Here is a 15,032-nt window from a genome sequence, read left to right as displayed (position 1 = left end):
GTCTTCCTTGAGAAAAGGGGAAAAATAAATCTTTTCCTCAAATGGAATTGTCATGGTAAGAGGCACAAGGATTTTATTCACTGTTTTGTCTTCTGGCGGCAGGATCTCTTTGAAGCAGAATCTAAAAATGAATGAAAATGACACAGCAATTCGTTAGAAGTCTTCCTGTGTCTTTTAAGAAGAATTTCAAAATTCTTAAACAGTGCCCCTGAATTGATCTCATTTCCGGTAAAGACAACTGAGGTGCAGCACGGTTCCAAGGACAGGGAAGAAACCCCAACCCCAAAGCAGGGTCACTGCGGCCCGAGCGCGTCAGGGAAGGAGCGAGCGTTACGCTTCCCGCCAAGGACCCGTCTGCGGCGCCTGCACTCGCGGCCGTCCTGAGGCGACCGACGGCGGCTGGTGACAAGACGGAAGCTCACTCAGCCTGCACCCCGGGACTGTGTGTTCCTCGGGTGCCGCGTCTCATCGAGAGAAACAGAACTCGTTACCTGGAGGGGCCCCGGCCAGTCTCTGCTGGACCATCTCCAAATGATGAATATATTCCGTCAAGGAACGCTCGGGGTCTTGAGAAGCAGCCAGGGATCTTTCGGATCTCGAATCCAGGGACGGAGTGGATCTTCAAACAAACAAACAAACACACCAAGAAACAGTGAAACTCAAGCGACACAGCAGCAGACAGCGGGGACGGGGGCCACACGCCGTTTCCTTCCGACGCCTGCTGCACCCCAAAATGAGAGAGTAGAGTGTGTGTATTTCTCCGTGTGCTTCTGTGTGCGCGTACGTCGGCATGTCCTCTCTCTGCCCACCGTGAGGCTCGAGCCCCTGACCCTGAGATCAAGAGCCACACAGGCCGCCAACGGGGCCAGCCGGGCGCCCCCAAGCTCGGGCGCTGTTTCAGAGTGTCACACGACGCTTTGAAAATCAACTTCCCGGGGCGCCTGGGTGGCTCCGTCGGTGAAACGTCTGCCTCCAGCTCAGGTCACGATCCCGGCGTCCTGAGGTCCAGCCCCGCCATCGGGCTCCCTGCTCAGCGGGGGGCCGGCTTCTCTCCCTCCCTCTCCTCCTGCTCATGCTCTCTTGGGCTCACTCACTCTCGCAAATAAATAGATAAAATCTTTAAGAACAAACAAAACCAACTTCTATAAAACGTCTCAGAGTTAAAATGAATAAAAATTATTGTATATTATCTTATTATTTAAAAAGACTTATTTATGGGGCGCCTGGGTGGCTCAGTGGATTAAAGCCTCTGCCTTTGGCTCAGGTCATGATCTCAGGGTCCTGGGATCGAGCCCCACATCGGGCTCTCGGCTCAGCGGGGAGCCTGCTTCCTCCTCTCTCTCTGCCTGCCTCTCTGCCTACTTGTGATCTCTGTCAAATAAATAAATAAAATCTTAAAAAAATAAATAAATAAAAAATAAAAAGACTTATTTATGTAAGAGAGAGAGTATGGGGGCCCATCAGGCGACAGGTAGAGGGAAACAGAATCCCAAGCAGACTCCATGCGGAGCATCGAATCTGATGCAGGGCTTGATCTCATGACCTTGAGATCATGACCTGAGCAGAAAGCAAGAATTGGACATTTAACCGACTAAGCCACCCAGGTGCCCCAAGATATGTTACTTTATTCACAAAAAATTTTTTTATTTACGAAATTTTCAAGTATAAATGTGTTACCTCCACTGGGTTGCGCAGCCATGTCCCTCAGAACCGCCCCCCAGTGCCCTGTGGGTGACCCAACGACCCACTGACCTCTCCTTGATCATCCCAAAGCATCCCCTTCGCTCGGGGCACGACCTGCCCGACCCAGTCTCCGCACAGCACCTTTCCTCCCGGCCTCTGCTCTGCAACCCCCACGCTCCTTCGGGTTAGGGTTAGGGTCTCGCTTGCCCTCGCACCATCCACACAGGACGGCCGTTGGCTGGCGCGGACTCTCCGTAACCATCACCCACCCAGACCCCAGGGGTGCCACAGCCACAGACGGAGCGTCTCTGCCTTCCCCACACAGGGCTGGGCCTCCGGGCCCCCGAGTCCTGCGCATGCCCTGCCTTGCTTGGGGCCAGCCCAAAGCCAGAGCTTCCAAAGCACATCTCCCCAAGGAGCCCCATACGTCGGTGGGACGTCACCAGCAGGTGATCGCAAGTCAGCTGCACGCCCGGCTGGTGCGGAGCTGGGGTGCACGTCTGCGCCCGGGCGTGCGTCCTATCGCGCGTACGTCCTGTCTGTCCTGTCAGGACGGCCCCACCAGAGACGAGCCGTGTGCAGAGAAGCCCCCGTCAGCCAGGGGCAGGGGCTGGAGGCGCACACGCCGGCGCGTCCTCCCCGTCCCGTCCCGGAGCCGTGCTGCGGAAAGCGCACGCAGAGAAACGGGGGACCCTGGACGTGCGGACACACGCGCAGACACAGACTGAACTTGGCTGCGTTACAGAATTGGCACTGTCGTGGCTGAGAGGAGGGAACACAGGGCCCAGCAGCAGATGCCCGCATCTCGGTGCCTGCGGCGGGCGTTCAGGCGTTTGCTCTGCAGAAAGGAAACCCAGGCCCCCGCCCTGCACGGTAACACCCGGAGGGGAAGCCGCGGCCACAACCCTTTCTCGCCTGTCCGTGCAGTCAGGGCTCCTCCTGCTCGCGGTAACGTGGAAGCAAACTTGCATTCCGCCGTCCGCCCACTGGCCCTCCGCGCGCGAACACCTCAACAGCCAGCTGAGTGGGACGCAGGGAGGTGACATCATGTGTGCAGAACCCCCCGAATGGCACAGAGAGATGAGCTCAAGCCCCCCCCAGGACTGGTGAGCACGGCTCGTCTGGGGAGCCGCCCTGCGCACGGAGCTGGCCCGCAGGCCCACCTACGCCGGAACCGCGGCCCGGAAGCCCACTCACCTTTCCCTCCTGCGCGGGGAGGCCTTGGGCACACGGTCCCCGGCGTGGCTGGAGGACACGTCCCGGGTTGGCGGGGACGTGCTGGTTTTGGGTGGAGCCTGCTGGCGTGGAACCGGGACTCCTTCCCCGGCCACCGCTGAACAACAGAGGGGTTAGGAAAAGAGACGAAAGCTTTTTAGCAGGAAGACCCCTCTACCAAAACTTCTAGGAGTCTGTATGGCAATTTGAAAACATTTTTAAAATACCCGATTTATAAAAATTACATTTCAAAAAGCTCTAGAGAAAATGTAGGTTTGATCACTTGTGTTGTGCCCCTCCTGGGCTGACCTGACCCCAGCAGAGCCCTCTGTGACCTTGCGGAGCCAATGGGGCGCTCCCCCCACCCCAGCTTTGAGGAGGGGGCTCTGGAGAAGGAAGAAGCTGAACCGAGACCACCAGGTATACCTGGTCGGGGAGCAAACTCTCCTGAAGGCCCAAGGGCCCAAGTACCCATCGGTGGCCGGGGGAGGCCAGCTGTCGAGGGTCTGGCCGCCTCCCCTCCAGATGCCCGAAGCCCTCCCTGCAGGACCGGGGGGCGTGCCCCCTGCGAGGCGGGGGTTCTCTGCACACGGTTGCTCTGGGGCAGGGCCCGCGGGAGGCCGGCTCTTGCAAAGCAGAGCCGCAGCCCAGCAGCCGACGTCTGTTTCGGGGTTGCTCGCCTCTACTTCGGCACCTCCACACCGTTCCCACCGTAGCTGGTGTGCGCTTCCCAGCACTGAAACCGCCCGCCTCCACGAGCCACCGCACCCCAGGGCTTCCTGCAGGCTTCACTGGGCTCCCACCTGGACGGGGCGCTCGGCCCAGCATGATGGCCCCTTTACGATCTACCTCTTGCCACTTCTTAACCAAGAAACGTAACCTACAAAGGAAAGAAAGGACACAAAACATCAGAAACTAGAGCAAAACCGTTGTGGAAAGAGCAGTGGGAGTCCAGGCGTGACCAACAGCTGGGATCAGACCTGGGTGGCCACTGCAGTGGCGCCGCCCTGACATCCACCAGCCCGGGGCCCCACAGACTCAGTTCAAAACCCGCAATGCCCGCTCCCTGCCGCCACAAATGCCACTCGATGACTCAGGGCAGGAGGAGCAAAGACAGAGGCCCCTGCCCTCAGGCGTTCTCAGTCAGATGGGGAGCAGGGCTGTCAGGGTGACGAGCGCCAGAGGTCGGCCCCCGGAGGTGCACCGTGGCGGGGCTCCCTGGCCCCTCCTGGGACGGCCCCTCCGTGGCTCAGCAGACACCCTTCTGGCCTTCCTACCAGCTGCTCCTTCTAGACACCGCTGCCTCTGACCGTGGGGCCTCTCAGACGGCGCCTTCTGACTCGCATCAAAACTGCAGCCGCTAGAAATGCTCGGCCCCTTGGCAGGAAGGCGGAAGGCAGGGCCTGGGCCTGGGCAGCTGCCCGCATCGCACCCACCAGGCTCCTGGCACGGGGCCTTCTCTCCAAACACGCAGACCGGAAGGATGGATGGACAGGTGACGGCTGGGCAGTGTGTGGTCAGAACCCAGAGATGAGGGGACCAAGTGCCCTGAGGCTGAGGGCTGAGAGCAGGAGAGTGAGGAGGCCAGGCAGCCCCCGCCTCTGCTGGAACCGGCCGGCCGAGAGCTGGGTCTCTGCAGGGGTAGGGCTCCGCAGCTCGGTCGGGAGAAGCCGGGGAAGCCAGCCCACCCGGCTGCTGCGTTGGGCGTTTGGCCCACACGGACGACGACGACCGGGGGCTGAGGACGGCACCTCTCGGGCTTCCCACGGCACACGTCGCACTAACAATTGTTAGTGGGACAAACGTGTGAAAATTCAGCAAATCTTAAAGTTATAAAATGGATTTTCATCACTGTTAATTCTGAACGGGTCAAAATTCCCAGTCACACCAGAGACCCACATACCTGCTCCCAAAACAACAGCCCGTGTCAACAACACCTGGGGCCCTGAGACTGGCAGGACCCCCGGGCCCTGACCTCCCCCGGGGAGTGGGCTTGTAGCCAGGATGACACCACCACACACAGCTACTGCCCGCGCGGCTCACGCGCTCCAGCGGACCCGGCCCCTTTCACGGAAATACGGGGACCAAGAACGTGAAGCCGTGAATGCGGGTTCAAACTCTTATCGGCTGTGCCTGGTGTCAGAGGAGTCCCAGCATGAAGTCCATGGAGGGGCGAGGTGTTGCTGGGTGACAAGAAGGCCTCCCTGAACCCTAGTGTCAGAAGGAGAGTGACAGCTCTGCACACGGCCTCCGGGAGGCAAGCGTCGCTCAGAAGGAGGCACATTCACGCACACAGCCCGAGCCCTCGCACGCTCCTGCCCCGGGACACGGCGGCGGCAGGGACCCCAGTGCTACCTTAGTATCGCGATCACCACCCTGACGGCGGTCCGAAACTTCGTAAAAGGGCGAGAAGGTGTAATTTTCTTATCTGCTTTGGAAGGAAACACTCCCAAATGGGCGATCATGGACAGCGTTTCCTGTTCAGAGTCTTGGAATCCGCCAATCAATAGCAGAAGATACTTCTTTTGATAAATCAGAGCTTTTCTGAAGCTTTCTGCTCTCAAGTAATGCAGGTACAACTTCTCCACCTAGAGAAAGCGGACGCCAAGCGATCAGGGAAGGAAGACACCTTCCGCCACGTGCACCGCGCGACTGCACCGCCGGGCGTCAAAGGGCAGCAAGCGGCGCCTGGCCGGCTCGGTCAGAGTAGTGAGAGCCTCAGGGTCTTGGGGTTGTGAGCTCAAGCCCCACATGGGGCGTAGGCAGGACTTAAATAGATAAATAAATAATCTTCAAAAAGGTCAAACTGAGAAAACCCCGACTGTTCCTCTGATCAGCAAACTGTCACATTGTTACGGAAGCCAGCCCTGCAGGACCCGTCCCCAGGGCCAGCCTCGCAGGGCACTTTGACAAACGGCAGATCAGACACCCTTTCCGAGTCTCACAGGAGCCCCCAAAGGCCCCAAGAATCTGACCACGAGCGGAGGTGCACTCCCGGGGTGGGATGGGGTCTCATCCCCAGGCCTTGGGACGTCTCGGGGGCTGTGGGAAACCCCTGAAGGCCTACCCAGAGGCGTACCTGCAAACCCTGTTACTCTAACACACAGTTTCCCTCTAGAGAGGCCTCGGAGCTCGGACCGCAGGGACAAACACGCTGACCTGCGAATCCCCAGTCTGGGGTGTTTTCAGGCTGTGATGACCATCACCTAATGTGACCCCAAGTCACATGCCCTGAATTCATGTGCACAGACACGAAGTACTTGTGCGGAACGACACCGCAGGGGCAACTGTATCCACCGTCACTGCTCCCGTCTGTGACGGCTCCACGTCTCCCAACTGACACGGGTGTACACGTGTCGGCACCTGTGCTCAGGCAAGGGAGAGCCCCGCCGTCACGACAGGGCTTGTGCAGCTACGAGGGAGACCCACGGAACGCACTCCACCGAGAGTGAACCCCGACGTCCCCTGTGGACCCGGGGTGATGGCCGTCGGTGCTCATGCAAGTGCGGGCCATCGACACGGGGGCAAGAACGCACTGGCGCTCCCCGCACCTTCGCTCCGACTCTGCCGTCAGCCCTGCGCTGTTCTGGGAACATAAAGGCCTTTTCCTTTTTAAGAGTATGAGTGAGCGAGCAGGAGAAGAGGGAGAGAGCATCCCAAGCCACTCCCTGCTGAGCACGGAGCCTAACACGGGGTCAAGCCCACGACCCCGAGATCATGGCCGGAGCTGAAATCAAGAGCCGGACATCAACTGGCGGAGCTCCCCGGGCGCCCCAGAAATACAAGGTCTGAGAGACGGATAAGGGGTCCCAAGTGGGTGGCACCGTACACATCCAGCACGGCGCAGGCCTAGCCTTACCTGCACGCTGCCGCTGCTGGCTTCCTCGCGTGCGGCTGGCGCCGGCAGTGCCGGGTCTGGCTGTCGCGCTGAGCTCTGCGAGCCCGCTCCATCCTGCTTCCACGCAGACTTGTCTGGCCTCTGTAACAAACCACAGATGACATCGTCTGCACGGTTCCCCCAGCAGAAGACCATCTCGCGAGTACGGCCGAGGGCAGTCGGCACCGCCACCCCAGGGTCAGGGTCACGTCTCCTGAGTGCCAGGACATGGGCCATCCTGGGTCCATCCAGGCAGAGCTGTCATGTAGCATCAAGCAGATCGTCAGCACTCAGGGGTGGTGACTGCATGCCAATTACGACTGCACAACAGGTACATTTTTATTAAAAACAAACTCCAAACACTGGTGTAAGAACACCAGATTCAAAGCATTAAGCCTGTTGAACACACACACAGTCTCAGGTCCTAGAGAGGCTCACTCCTGACAGGCCTGGGTCCCCAGTCGTACTGCGGGACCGGTAAATCCCAGGCCTGGAAACCTCAGCAAGGGCCCCACGCGGGCACCATGCACGCTGAGGGGCTGTCACGGCCAAGCAGCACCCAAACGTGGGTAGTGTGGCCTGGATACCACAGTGTGCGGAGGGTGCCCAGAGCTCCGTGGGGGGCTCGTTTCCAGAGCACAAGGAACCCCCAGTGAGGACAGGAGAGGGGTTGCCCACACGGATGACCAGAGGGCACTCCGAGCATCGGGCCGTGGTCCCAGCATGTGGAACAGGAATCAGAGGTCACCTGGTCGCACCGGCCCCCAGCTCCAGGGTGCAGCTGAGAGACCGAGCCTGTGTCCGAGGTGACCCTGCGGAAGGGCTGTCGCAGGCCCTGGTGTGGAAAAGACTAGAGGCTGTTTTTCTGGTCCCAAAACGCAGCCTGGGGGGAAGAGACTCCAGGGATCAAAGTCATCTCGGACGCGGAGGAGGAAACGCTCCACAAGTTCACGCTCAGCCTGCGATTTACTCCTTAAAAATACTTCTCTTTCGGGGGCGCCTGGGTGCTCAGTCGGTGAAGCATCTGCCTTCAGCTCACATTATGATCCCAGGGTCCTGGGCTCGGGCCCCGCGTTGGGGCCGGGGGGGCGGTTCCTGCTGAGCGGGGAGCCTGCTTCCCCCTCTCCGTCTGCCCCATCACACTCATGCTCACTCTCTCAAACAAAATACTTAAAAGCAAATAAATACTTATTTCCTTCAACAAAAGCAAAAATTAACAAGTGGGACTATGTCAACCTAAAAACTTTCTACGCAGGAAACCATCGATAAAACGGTGATAGAGCCGGCAGGAAGTGAGCATCCAAAAATACATTAAAATACTTGTATACGATTCAGTATGAAAAAACTGCCCATTGAGCAGAAAACCCGGGCATTTTAAAAAAAAATACATATAAATGGCCAAAAAACACCTGAAAAAATGCTCCACGTCACTCGGCATCAGAGAAATACACATCAGAACCACAGTGAGATCCCACCTCACACGGGTCAGAACGGCTAAAATTAACACGTCAGGAAACGACAGGTGCTGGCGAGGATGCGGAGAAAGGGGAGCCTCCTGCACGGCTGGTGGGAACGCAAGCTGGTGCCGCCGCTCTGGAAAACAGCACGGAGGGTCCTCGGGAAGTTGAAAATAGAGCTGCCCTACGACCCAGCCATCGCACTAACGGGTATTTACCCCAAAGAAACTTAAAATACAGATTCAAAGGGACACAGGCGCCCTGACCATTCCGGCAGCCTCCGTGACGGCCAGACTGCGGGGAGAGCCCGGACGTCCACCGACAGACGAGTGAACAGAGGAGCCGCAGGTCATAAGCTCAACAGAGTAGGACTCAGTCATCACAGAAGGAGGAAATCCTGCTTTTCTTCTGACATCGCGGACGGACGCCGGGGTTACACGAAGTGAAAGGGGTCCGACACGACCGCTACCCCATCACCTCACTCAGACGCAGAGCCTAAAAAGCCAAACCAAACAAACGCAGAAAACAGCGTCACAGAAACAGAGCAACATGGCTGGTGGCCAGAGACGAGAGAGCAGTCAGTGGCACTGTGACAGGTCAGTGACAGACGGGAACCTGCCTCGCGCTGGTCAAGGTCTCATGACGGACGCGAGTGTCACATCCCCCTGTGCTCACCTGAAACGGTATCGCACGTCAGTTATTCCTCAATGAAATAACGTGTTTCCCGATTTCCTGGTTAATGTCCACTGAAAGCATGAACGTGTTCTCCTGGCGACTGGGCTTTAGTCCCACAGGGACCTCCCTGCGCTTCTGACAAGTCCCAGAGAAGCGGACAGGGCTGTGAACGGCGCTGACGGCAGCTTTCATCAGGGTTAACACCCGGAGCCGTGAGCGCTCCCATCAAGGACTGCAGGTCCTGGCCTGGCCGAGCGGCCGGACCCTCCCTCCCACGTACAGAGGCCCCTTACCTCACCCAGCAACAGAGCTCGCAACGGGCAAAGCAAGCCTGCACAGAGCTTGCGGACAGATCCGTGACTTAGAGACAGCGGCATGCCCTGTGCTCCCTCGCGGGGGCCGAGGATGAGGAGCAGCAGCTCGGTAAGGCTACAGGAGATCAGAATGACCTCTGTGGGACCCTCTGCCAGCACCAGAAACTCTACATCCGTCACAAAAAACCTTCCCTAGAAGACCCCTACTAGGCCCAGGTGATTTCACTGGTGAATTTATACAAATATGTAAGGAAGAAATAAATGCCAGCTCTAGGGAACTCTTACCAGAAATTAAGAAGAGGAAGAAACATGTTCCAACTCATTTTATGAGGCCAAAGCTCGACAATACCCCCAAAAATTTAAAAATAAAAAAAAATAAAATAAAAAACAACCCTCCAGGGATACCCGGGTGGCTCAGTCAGTTACGTAGCTGCCTTCAGCTCACGTCATGATCCCAGGGTCCTGGGATTGAGCATTGGGCTCTCTGCTCAGCGGGAGGCCTGCTTCCCCCTCTCCCACTCCCCCTGCTTGTGTTCCCTCTCTTGCTGTGTCTGTCTAATAAATAAAATCTTTAAAAACAAAAACAAAACAACAAAAAACCCCTCCAGATTAACATCCCTCATGAACCAAGAGTAAACAACACTCAATGTGCCCAAAATATGGGCAAACTGCATCTAATAACACGTGAAAACAATAGGATATCATGACTCCCTGGCACCAGAACTCGGAGCCCATATCCAGAAGTCACCGTAAACACCAGGTCAGCTGAGAAAACAAAGAAACATGCATCCCCTCGTCAACAGGTGAAAAGAAAGTATTACAAAGTTCAACATCCATTCATAAGAAAAAAAGTTTTTGCAAACTAAGACTCAGAAGGAACTTTCCTCAGCCGCAGGGCCTTTGCACAACTGCCTGACAAACAGAAGCTCCGCCCCCAGGACTGGAACCGGGGCTGCTCGACAGCATCCAGAAGTCCAGCCTCTGCCACCACCAAGAGACGGAAATGAAAGGTAATCACACGGGAAAGAAAATAAACCCCTGCTCACAGATGACAGAACTGTGTCCACACGAAATCCTATGGAAGGGCTCATGGGATTAAAAAGCGCTGTCAGCAAGGGTCCCGGCACTGGGGGGCCCGGGAGTGTGGACGTGCTTCCATGCGCGAGCCAGGCGTGACGGGAGCACGAGAGGCCTGGGCAGCACCTTTCACAACACCCCCAAGAAACGGAGTATCTAGGGTATCAATGTCACGTATTCAGGGTCTGAACACGGATGTGACAACGCATTTAGGAGATGGAAACAGAGGAGCGGACGTGCCAGTTCCCAGACGGGAAGATCCGACGACGCTACAGTCAAACGTGGGTCGTCGGCCCGAGGAGCCCAGACGTCCATTCTCGTCTAAACCCTTCACGACGGCCTCACTGAGAGCTGAACACACCCCTGAGCTTTGTCCTCTGAAAATGTGCGACTCAACGGGCTGGAGTACGTTTACAGACTGCAACGACCACCCCTCCGTAATGCGTGTTTTCATCACCCCAGGCCCCCCCGCGCCCCTACACGCCCCAGGCACCCACGAGTGTGTTTCCTGCCTCCACGGTTCTGCGGCTCTGCACATCGCAGTGACAGAGGAGCGTCCACACTGCAGCACCGAGTGGTCTTTCGGCCCTTTCTCTGCCGAATAAGCCCATTTAGGGACAGGCTGTATTTTATTTCCCTGTTCACGAATTAACAGACATTTGGATTATTTCCTCTTTTAGGCTACAATGAGTCGTGGTGACAGGAGAGTCTGGGCAAAGGCTTTTATGTGCTGCTAAGAGTGGCCGGACTCTTCCAGAACAGCCGGACCCTGTGCCTCCGGGTTCCTCCCACCTCCCAACCAACCAACCAGCAAGATTCTAAAATTTATGCAGCAAGACAGAGGAACGGGAATAGCCACGTAATTTGAAGACAGAAAGCCTGAGCACTCCCACTGCCCTGCGCGAGGCTGCGGCGTGACCCAAGCTGCCTGGTCGGCAGTGCCGTAAGCACAGTCCAGACAGACACAACACACTGCGCAAGGGCTTCTGACATCGGTGCAAGACGTGTCAGGAAAAGAGACTGTCTTCCAACATGTCCCAGGAAAACGGTATCAGCACGCACACAACCCTCGACAGAAACCTAAAAAGTAGAACTACAAAATTCTTGGCGTGATCCACACACAAAAAAACTGACTTTATTAAAATGAAGAACTCTTGATCTGCAAAGGCTACTGTCTCTACAGAGGGGGCTGCACAGACTGCGGCGGGGCGGGGAGTCACACGTCACACATCTAACCACACAGTCGTGTCCACAACATGCAAACCGCTCCGAACACAGCAGTATCGAACGCAAACAGCGCAGTTTACAGGCGGGTAAGGCCGTTAAGGGACATGTCACTGAAGAAGATCCAGACGCCATCGGCACAGGGCGCGACGCTAGCAGCAACCGCACAGCCAGCAGCCAGCGAGCCGACACGCGACGGCACTCCCCCACTCTGTTCGAGGGGAAAGGGAACGGTGAGCCGCTGGACACTAGGTGGGCTCGACATGCACACTGCAGGGACACAGCAGCCCCCGTGCCCCCATCTGGGCATTTGCCCCAGAGCAACTGCTTCCAGGAACGCGAGCAGCCCGTGTGCAGCCCCGAGACCACGCAGCCACCCTGCGGAGGCCCATCTGCGCCCGGACGCTGCCCGGTGGTACGGCAGCTACGTCAATGCCCAGGACGGCTCACGGGAGCTCCCGGAAGAAGCAAAGGGCCTGCAAGAGAACACACCGTGCGCCTCAGGGCCCGTGACACCTGGGAAACGGCACACCACGGGAAACAGCCAGGCTGTGCCTGGGGCAGCGAGCTCTGACCATGCGGACGAGCACGCGGGTCACGAGTCTGGGCGTGTGTAACCTCAAGTGACCCCTACTAACTAGGGGCCAACCTTACTGCACGTAAAGTAAAAAATAATTTAAAATTTTTCATTGCAGGGATGCCTGGGTGTTTCAGTCATTAAGCCTCTGCCTTTGGCTCAGGTCATGATCTCAGGGTCCTGGGATTGAGCCCCGCATCGGGCTCTCTGCTCAGCGGGAAGCCTGCTTCTCTCTCCCCCACTCCCCCTGCTTGTGTTCCCGCTCTCGCTGAGTCTTCGTGAAATAAATAAAATCTTAAAAAGAATTAAAAAAAACCTTTTTTTCTTTGTAAAAATAGAAAAGCAAATCACAAAGATACGAATCTAAGTATAAAAGAAAAACACCAGGCGTTCTAGGAATAAAGTCTATCAAACTACGTGATCAGGAACACTACGTCATTTTAATTAGGTAAACGTCAAATAGATTTCCTGCCCCAAGGCGCTGGGGAACATGATCTCACGCGTGTCCGCGCGGGCGCTCGCGTCTGGGAACAGCGTGGACACGGGGCTGCAGGGCGCACGCGGGGGGCTCAGAGGCCCCCGGCCAGAGGGAGGCGCGTACGTACACTGCACACGCCGCGCCGCAGCAGGTGCTGCTTCAGCGACTTCTCCAGCTGCGACACCGCCCGGCACAGCTCCGCCTTCTCCTGCGTCACCGTGCGCAAGGCTGTGGTCAGAGAGTCGTTGTCCTTCAGGAGGACGTCCACCAGCTGGGTCTGCAGCTCTGCCCTCATCTTCCTCTTAACAGGAGAAACAGAAATTGGAAAACGAATCTGTCTGTTAAAAGATATCTCTGAGGAGAGCCTGGGGGGCTGAGTCGGCGACGCGTCTGCCTGCGGCTTGGGTCATGACCTCGAGGTCCTGAGATGGAGGCCCGCGTGGGAGAGGGGCCTGCTCAGCCGGGAGCCTGCTTCTCCCCGTCCCTCCCTCCGCTGCGCCCCTGCTTGTGAGCTCTCTCTCCCTCTCTCCCACATAAGTGAGTAAGATCTTTGCTAAAAAAAGGATACTTGCTACTTGTGTTTTTTACTGTTGGTTACTTTCAAGAACCACAGTTTTATACGCATTTGGGGTTCAGCGGGAGCTTGTGGGGCTGGACAGACGTCTCCACCTACGGGACAGCAGAGTCCCGACTCTGAGTCCCGACAGAGAGTCCCGACTCTCATCGCCGTTCCTCTGTGCACGAGACACCGCCCAGCGCGGGGCCGCACTAACGAAGCCCGTGCAACAGAACTCCGCGCGGATGGCTCGAGCCCCGTGAGTAGCACGCAGGGAACGGGGAACGCTGTGTGCTCGTCCGGGGGGGCCCAACACGCACGTCCCTGGAGTCGTGCGGCCTGCAGCTGACTCGGGACGTGGACACGGGCACAGCTTCCTCAGACAGCACGCCCCACACGGACCCGGCGGCCCCACGGGCACGCGGTCCGCTCTCCTGCTGCCTACGTGTGCCACCTTCACGAGACGTGGCGGGATTTCACGGGGTCACCCACCAGGAACCGGCATCAGCCACAGGACTTCCGAACCCTCCAGGCGCCGCTGCCAGGGAGCATGGACTCGGCCCTCGGGAGCTCACTTCTGGCTCAGGCTTTCAACCCAGGTGTACGTGGAGCAGCCTAGGTCCGCAGGGGCCCTGGGACACCTGCCCTGAGCACCACAGCCCAGCCAGTGCCCGCCGGAGGGTGCACCCGGGCACTTGGCAAGGTCACGCCCACGGGAGGGGGTGTCAGACTGAGGAACCACGCGGGGGGCGGGAGAGCCGCCCTCACCTGGGAGGAACCGGGTGTGCTCAGCTCAGACTTGAGCTCCTCTAACGTGCACAGTAAGGAGGTCACGGCTTTCTCGTTCGATGACGTCCAGTCGCTGATTGTCCTGTGAACACAGAGAGACACTGGAAGGGCTGGCACAGGCCACAACGCTGCCCCTGGAGGGTGTGCTTCGGACCACCCCCTCGAGCTGCACTCTGCCCATGGCGGCCACAGGGACGGGACGCAGCCCTCGTGCGCACAGTCCGGGAGGCCCAGAGACGTCCGGCCGCTGAGCACAGACCACAGAGACTGCCCGAGCGCGGCTTTCCGCTGGCGTCTGGTTTGGGTGTGAAGCACCGTCCGGAAGGAACGCTCTCCAAGCTAAACTGATTCCCGACGGAAGAACCATGCAGACAGGAGAGGGCGAGTGTCAACTCTTTGGTCGGCCCCTTAAACACGGGGGGCACCCGGCTTGCGTGAGCCGCAGTCCTGGCAGACACCGTGCGGACCTGCTGCACCACCCAACCCCAGCGGGCCCCAGCGGGCCGGGCCTGTATCCCGGCCCGGAACCTCGGGACGGGGACTGGTTGCAAAGGGACATGAGGAGACCAGATCTAAGAGAAACCTGGGCTTTACTGTTCCAACCACAAGGCAAACAAACACAACCCGGTCGCCATCTTTCAGGAAGGTGCTGCCCAGAAATCCATCAAACCCATGGGAACAGAAGAACCTGCCGCATTAACACGGGGACTGGAAACCAAAGACCGGTTCCCAGCGCCCACCCAGCTCGGCTCGGGGGACAGCCCGTCTGGACGGGCTCACCTGTCCACCGTCCGGCTGACGAAGTTGGTCAGGAGCCCGGCGGCGCACAGCAGCTGCTGCCGGACCTTCTCCAGGCCAAGCCGCTCCTCCTGCAGCCGCTCCGCCTCCGGGGCCTGGCAGGCCGCCTCCTTCGCCTCCAGGGCCTGCACCGTCCGCTGAAGCTGCCGGATCTTGTGCTGGTCTCGCTGGCGCTGGAGCTCCAGCTCCCGCTGTTGCGGCAAAACAACAAAAAAGTCCTTCACACACCTGTTCCCGAAGCAGAAGCCTGAAGCCCAGCCATCATGGGGGGGGGGGGGGGGGGGGGGGGGCGGGGGGGCGGGGGGGGGGGGG

At 58.2% G+C, this 15,032-nt stretch overlaps 1 protein-coding gene across 1 annotated transcript in view; it reads right to left on the bottom strand.

The window, feature by feature from the left end:
• Window positions 1-6: 6 nt before the first annotated feature.
• The window catches only part of PCNT (pericentrin), a 31,037-nt gene continuing 16,011 nt past the window's right edge, over window positions 7-15,032 (bottom strand). Inside the window, exons 13-21 of the mRNA XM_059388400.1 lie at window positions 14,703-14,911; window positions 13,902-14,004; window positions 12,705-12,878; window positions 6,758-6,877; window positions 5,254-5,486; window positions 3,702-3,778; window positions 2,881-3,016; window positions 492-619; window positions 7-121 (exon numbers count right to left, since the gene is read on the bottom strand). Of these exons, the coding sequence (XP_059244383.1) occupies window positions 78-121; window positions 492-619; window positions 2,881-3,016; window positions 3,702-3,778; window positions 5,254-5,486; window positions 6,758-6,877; window positions 12,705-12,878; window positions 13,902-14,004; window positions 14,703-14,911 (1,224 nt within the window). The 3' untranslated portion in view covers window positions 7-77. The remainder of the gene's footprint in view (window positions 122-491; window positions 620-2,880; window positions 3,017-3,701; window positions 3,779-5,253; window positions 5,487-6,757; window positions 6,878-12,704; window positions 12,879-13,901; window positions 14,005-14,702; window positions 14,912-15,032) is intronic.

Source organism: Mustela nigripes, chromosome 2 (genome assembly GCF_022355385.1).
Source record: "Mustela nigripes isolate SB6536 chromosome 2, MUSNIG.SB6536, whole genome shotgun sequence".
Classification (NCBI taxonomy): Eukaryota; Metazoa; Chordata; class Mammalia; order Carnivora; family Mustelidae; genus Mustela; species Mustela nigripes.
Note: the sequence above shows the minus strand (reverse complement) of the source record. Positions and strands in the feature narration are given on the sequence as shown.